Consider the following 6,224-nt stretch of genomic DNA (forward strand, 5'->3'; position numbering starts at 1 on the left):
ATTGAGGGAAGAAGGAGAATTACTGGTAGTATTCTTTTTATATTTTGAGATTAAAACATAATTATATTATTTCCCTTCCCTTTAATCCCTCAAGATCCCCATATACATAAACTTTCTTGCTCAATTTCACTAATTGTTGCTGCATACACACACACACACACACACACACACACACGTGTGTGTGTGTGTGTGTGTATGTCAGTATTTAGAAAGTTGAAGACTATACACAGAGGAGAGGGTTGGGTCAGGTGTCAGGCATGTCACTGGGCTAGGACCTAGAGAAAGATATATAGGTTCTGGTTTGGTAGAAAGTTTGGATATGATGGATATAGGGCCTGTAGTTAAGAAAGAGGTAGGTCAGGTCTTGGCAGCAGCCTAGAGATGGTTTGAGATGCCAGCATATGTGACCAGACCAAGTCACTGCTCTGGATATGGAACATGGGATAAATCTGGGCATTGTGGGAGGTGTATGGAGAAGACCATACAGACTCATGGGTCTAGACACTAAAGAAGGATGTCCAGGTTCTGACTCTAACTTCTTTATACTGCCCATGAATACCTGCCTAAGAATTGTGCTGCCCACAGTGGGCTGGATACCCTTTCACTAATTATAATTGTAGGTAATCCCCTATAGACATATCCATAGGCCAATCATATCTGGGAAACCACTCAATGAATTTTCCTTTCTCATGTGACTCTAGATTAAATCAAGTGGACAATTAATAACTAGGACACAAGTTACTTGGAGTGCTGGGGATGTAGTATAAAATCCTTTGAGACAATTTTCTTTTTCTCTATATTTCTGGACTACTTTTGATCACACTTTTAATTTCTTGTTCAGTATCTTATACAATGATAGAAGACAATTCAAGCTTTTCTTTTTAATCAGTGAAGAGACTATTTGATTTTAACACAAGACAGTGAGAAAGAAGGCCATTCATTTCTGTTCTCAACCATAGACACATTATCAGAACAGCACAGAAAACCAGGGCGTCAAAATTAGCAGTTCATTCAAATCCCAGATATTTCCTAACTCTATATCAACCTCATAACAAAAATGGCAATTTATATCATAAATAGCTGGAGAATAATGTGTATACCATATAATTTTAAATGTATAATTTTGAAGGTTCATATAGCACTAGGTGTGATACTGTTTATTGAAAACCCTACCTGAGATTATTTCTGAGAAAATATCATCATTTGATAAGTATTGTAAAACATAAGACTGCATAGCAGCTCAGTGGTTGTGCATGCCTATAGTTCCAGCATTTAGGAGGCATAGGCAGGTCTATCTCTTAGTTTGAAGTTAGTCTACTCTACAGAGTGAACTCCCGGACATCCAAAGATACACAGTGAAACCCTGAGACAAAAAGAACAAAACAAAGAAAACAAAACAAAAATCAACCAGCCAACTGACCAACCAACCAAACAAACAGACAAACAAACAAACAAGGAGTCCCACATTGATGATAACTACGGCACTCAATCAACCATTATAAAAACATGAGGGCAACTATTTTGGGATAAACCTAAATATGTGTATGAGTTATTCTGAACGTTTCATAAAAATAGTTTTCATGTCTTTCAGTCAGTTTATTCTTCTTCCAATAAGGCCAAATCTTCTGCAACTCTTATACAAAGTATCCTGATGCAAATTGTTATACAAGCATTGTCAAAGATACTCTTCCCCGCTTAGTAACAACAAGTCCAAGGTAAAGACATCTTTTCAGTTTCGCTGTGAGGTGAGAAGGACTGGAAATTCTATCTCTTGTGCTACCTAAAATTTTAAATTGGAGCAAGGAAATCTAAGGCTTATTTTCCAGATATTCATAAATACCCAGACTCTAAGTAAAAACCTAACAATAAAAACACTTGCTAAATGTATCTGCTATCTTTCATTCAATGTCTAAGATAGATATTGGATTTCTATTTTAAATGTCTTGGGATAAAAGCTGGGTGTATTTATTCTAATTTCCAGGAGAGGCATCAAAAACTTTGACCTAATATAGTTTGCATGTTTCTGGTGAAATCTGGGCATGTGTAACTCTATTGCTAGGTTTTGTCTAAAGTGGACAAAACAGCCTAGGACACAAAACAAAAAATAAAATAAAAAAGCCTTGCCGGGCGGCGGTGGTGCACGCCTTTAATCCCAGCACTTGGGAGGCAGAGGCAGGCGGATCTCTGAGTTCGAGGCCAGCCTAGTCTACAAGAGCTAGTTCCAGGACAGGCTCTAGAAACTACACAGAAACCCTGTCTCAAAAAACCAAAATAAAATAAAATAAAATAAAAACAGGCTAGGACAGAGCACAGAACGTGTGGGTCAGATTGAGCTTGCAGGTTGGATATACCTTGGTTGGCATGAAATCAGGAAGACTCAGGATTTTTCATCCAAAACTTTTGGATAATCTTAACTTCCATGTACAGAAAGCAAAAATGATGATGAATAAAAAATGATAATTTAATGCATAACCATAATGATAGAAAGCATTGATTAGTATAATTTTATCAAAAAATAAATATACTCTGGGTAAGGAAAAGGACAAAAGCATAACAATTATTTATATAGTATAAAAGGTCTCAATTCAAAAGCAGAGTAATTAATGATGATGAATATATATATATATGTATGTATATATACATACATATATATATATATATATTCATATCCATCCAACATTTCGAACATTAGGATAATGAAGGCCAGTTTTACTAGATACTAGGGGAGTCACTATATTAGCATATTGATAGCACATTTCAGAATCCCATTTCTAATGCAGATTATCTGTACAGAAAATCAATGAAAACCTATTGACTTATGAACTACACTATAGACACATGAGAATATTTCATCAAAGAGTAAAATACTCTGAAAGTCTGGGTAAAAGAATGATAGGAACAGAGATCCCAAAACAGGGGGGAAATGTGCAAATATATAGAAACAAATCTTTAAAGAACTGAAGCATGATATAGTTTGAATTTAGAGCAGAGAAGTAAAAAGGAAATTAGATAAGTAATGGGAAGTCTCTTACTAAAGAAAAGCCCTTATCAAAGGCCCAGTGGATGAGTTCTAGTTAACAAATAAAAAGTGAAAACTCATCTTTCTCTAGTTTCAGCAAACATTGAAGAACCATAATTGATTTCTGATTTATTTTCCAGACCACAATTACTCTGATATAGTAGGCATCAAAAATATTAATTATAGTTTAGTATAAATAATGTTGTTGGTAGCGCCGCCAGGAGTGTCGACAAGGGAAGCTGTGCAGCCGCGTCCGTGTGCTACTCGAGCTGCGGGCACTGCGAGCGAGAGCCGAGTACGCGGACCGGCCATCATGTCACGCTACGGGCGATATGGAGGAGAAACCAAGGTGTATGTTGGCAACCTGGGAACTGGTGCTGGTAAAGGCGAGTTAGAAAGGGCATTCAGTTACTATGGGCCCTTAAGAACCGTGTGGATTGCCAGAAATCCTCCAGGATTTGCCTTTGTGGAATTTGAAGATCCTAGAGATGCAGAAGATGCAGTTCGAGGATTGGATGGAAAGGTGATTTGTGGTTCAAGAGTGAGGGTTGAATTATCAACAGGCATGCCTCGGAGATCTCGTTTTGATAGGCCACCTGCAAGACGTCCCTTTGATCCTAATGATAGATGCTATGAGTGTGGTGAAAAGGGACATTATGCTTATGACTGTCATCGCTATAGCCGTCGAAGAAGAAGCAGGTCACGGTCTAGATCACATTCCCGTTCCAGGGGAAGGCGATGATACTCTCGCTCACGCAGCAGGAGTCGGGGAAGGAGGTCAAGATCAGCATCTCCTCGAAGATCAAGGTCTGTGTCTCTTCGTAGATCAAGATCAGCTTCTCTCAGAAGATCTAGGTCTGGTTCTATAAAAGGATCAAGATCCAGTTCAAGGTCGAGATCAAGATCCAGGTCTATTTCACGGCCAAGAAGCAGCCGATCAAAATCCAGATCTCCGTCACCTAAAAGAAGTCGTTCCCCATCAGGAAGTCCACGAAGAAGTGCAAGTCCTGAAAGAATGGACTGAAGTTCTCAAGTTCACCCTTTAGGGAAAAGTTATTTTGTTTACATTATTATAAGGGATTTGTTATGTCTGTAAAATGTAACCTAGGAAGAATCATCAACCATCTAATCAAAATGGATCTGGGTTATTGCTCTGTAAAATTCATAGCAGTTAAGTAATTGTTTTTGTTGAATGTATTAACATCTTTTGGTCTGAAGATGTGGGTTTTTATTTGGCACATTTAAATAAAATGTTTCTAACTAGAAAAAAAAATAATGTTGTTGCAAAATTTCAAGTAATACTAGTATGCTATGACATTTTAAAAGAAGTATCAATTACAAACAAATGGGATTTATTCCTGGAATTCACAGAAGCTTAACATATACAATTCTTAAACATGATTCACAGTAGGCACTAAATGGAAAATCAAGATTACATCTGTATATACTAAAGAAAACAATTGACAAATTTTAATAACTGAGTGATATTTCTCATCAAACAGGGTATGTAAATAATCTACCTAGCACAACAAAGGCACTATCTGGCAAACCTCACAGTCCATGTCAGTTGATGATACAAATAAAAACTATGTTTTTTTTTTATTTTCATTTCAAACATGTTTCCTTTGTGGAGACTGCAAGTGAGCACATTCCTATAGGATATTTTGATTTTATTATCTGAGAATGGCTCAGAGAATTTTTTATTCTAGTGATTATCGTCAAATATAAATATTTAAGTAAATCTGTTACAGTGACATTGATATTTACTAAAAGGCAATAGGACAAAATAATTGATTATATGCCAACAGGGCACTAAATATTTAAGTGATGTTATAGAATAATTCGTAGTATACTGAATGATACATTTCATAGATCTTAAAGGGGAGAAATGACAGCTACAAAAATAAATATATACTCTACTCCCATGTTAGTACAAATCCTATGTATGCAAATAAATTATTTGAACCTAAAGTTCAACATTCTTCACAAGAAAACATTTTATATTTACATTTTTAAATCATGTCTGATAAGAATAAAATATCTAGCACAAAATTTCCCCTCATATAATTGTATCTAGACCAAACTTGTACGTTTATATTCCAGTTATTTCACATATAGTTTCTCTATGAAACACATGGAGAAATTAGAAATAGACAAATCATTTTTGGTATTTCATCATCTTAATTTCTGGTTTTATTTTTGTGACTTTACGGCTTATGCTTTCAAATATAAAACAAGAAAATTCTCTAGGATCATGAACTATAGATCATGAACTATAGATCATGATCCTAGAGAAGATAAATAATAAGGTAAACCCAAAGAAAAACATATATAGACCCACCTGAAAATTGAAAACAGACAAGATTGACTGACAAAATTTGGAGCATGGAGGGGGGGAGAAGGAAGAGTAGAAGGGGAAGAAGAGGGGAGAAGGAGAGGGTTGAGAAGAACTTGAAGGAATGGGATTGTCGAGATGGAGGAAGGACAGATATGAGTGCAAAGAAAGAGATATCTTGATTGAGGGAGGGATTATGGGGTTAGCAAGAAACCTGGTTCTAGAAAAATTCCCAGGAATCCACAAGGATGAAGCCAGCTAAGACCTTAGGCAATAGAGGAGAGAGTGATGGAGGCAGGTCTTCTATCAATCTGTTGATTTCATTGGTTAATTAATAAAGAAAACTGCTTGGCCTAATAGGTTAGAACATAGATGGGTGGAGTAGACAGAACAGGAAGAAGGAAGTGAAGTAGATGGCTCAGTCAGATGCCACGCCTCTCCTAAGTTAGTCAGACTGCCATGACTCTCCTGAGTGAGCGAGTCGCCATGAAGCCAGCCACCAGGACAGACATGCTGAATCTTTCCTGGTAAGACACCACTTTGTGGTGTTACACAGATTATTCGATATGGGTTAGTCAAGATGTGAGTAAGAGGCTGAAAATAATGGGCCAGGCAGTCTTTAAAAGAATACAATTTGTGTGTTGTTATTTCGGGTTTTAAGCTAGCCGGTGGCCGAGAGCAGGGCAGTGGGAAACCGCCCGCAGCCCCTCACTACAAGAGAGGGTGTCTGAACTGGCCTTGCCCTGTAGTCAAACTGATGATTACCTTAAATATCACCGTAAAACCTTCATCCAACAACAGATGGAAACAGAGGTAGAGACCCACATCGGAGCACTGAACTGAGCCCCTGAGGTCCAGCTGAGGAGTGGA

General features: G+C 37.3%; 1 protein-coding gene across 1 annotated transcript; it reads left to right on the top strand.

Moving 5' to 3' along the window:
• The first annotated feature begins 3,283 nt into the window (after positions 1 to 3,283).
• On the top strand, positions 3,284 to 4,285 carry LOC119807803 (serine/arginine-rich splicing factor 7-like). Its single transcript, XM_038319957.1, has one exon. The coding sequence runs from the start codon at positions 3,333 to 3,335 to the stop codon at positions 3,759 to 3,761; it is 429 nt and encodes a 142-aa protein (XP_038175885.1). The 5' UTR covers positions 3,284 to 3,332; the 3' UTR covers positions 3,762 to 4,285.
• Positions 4,286 to 6,224: the final 1,939 nt, after the last annotated feature.

The sequence above is a fragment of the Arvicola amphibius genome, chromosome 2 (assembly GCF_903992535.2).
Source record: "Arvicola amphibius chromosome 2, mArvAmp1.2, whole genome shotgun sequence".
Taxonomy (NCBI): domain Eukaryota; kingdom Metazoa; phylum Chordata; class Mammalia; order Rodentia; family Cricetidae; genus Arvicola; species Arvicola amphibius.

Bases quoted from the DNA above. Each gene is read 5' to 3' on its own strand.
- LOC119807803 (XM_038319957.1), top strand. From the start codon at position 3,333: ATGTCACGCTACGGGCGATATGGAGGAGAAACCAAGGTGTATGTTGGC.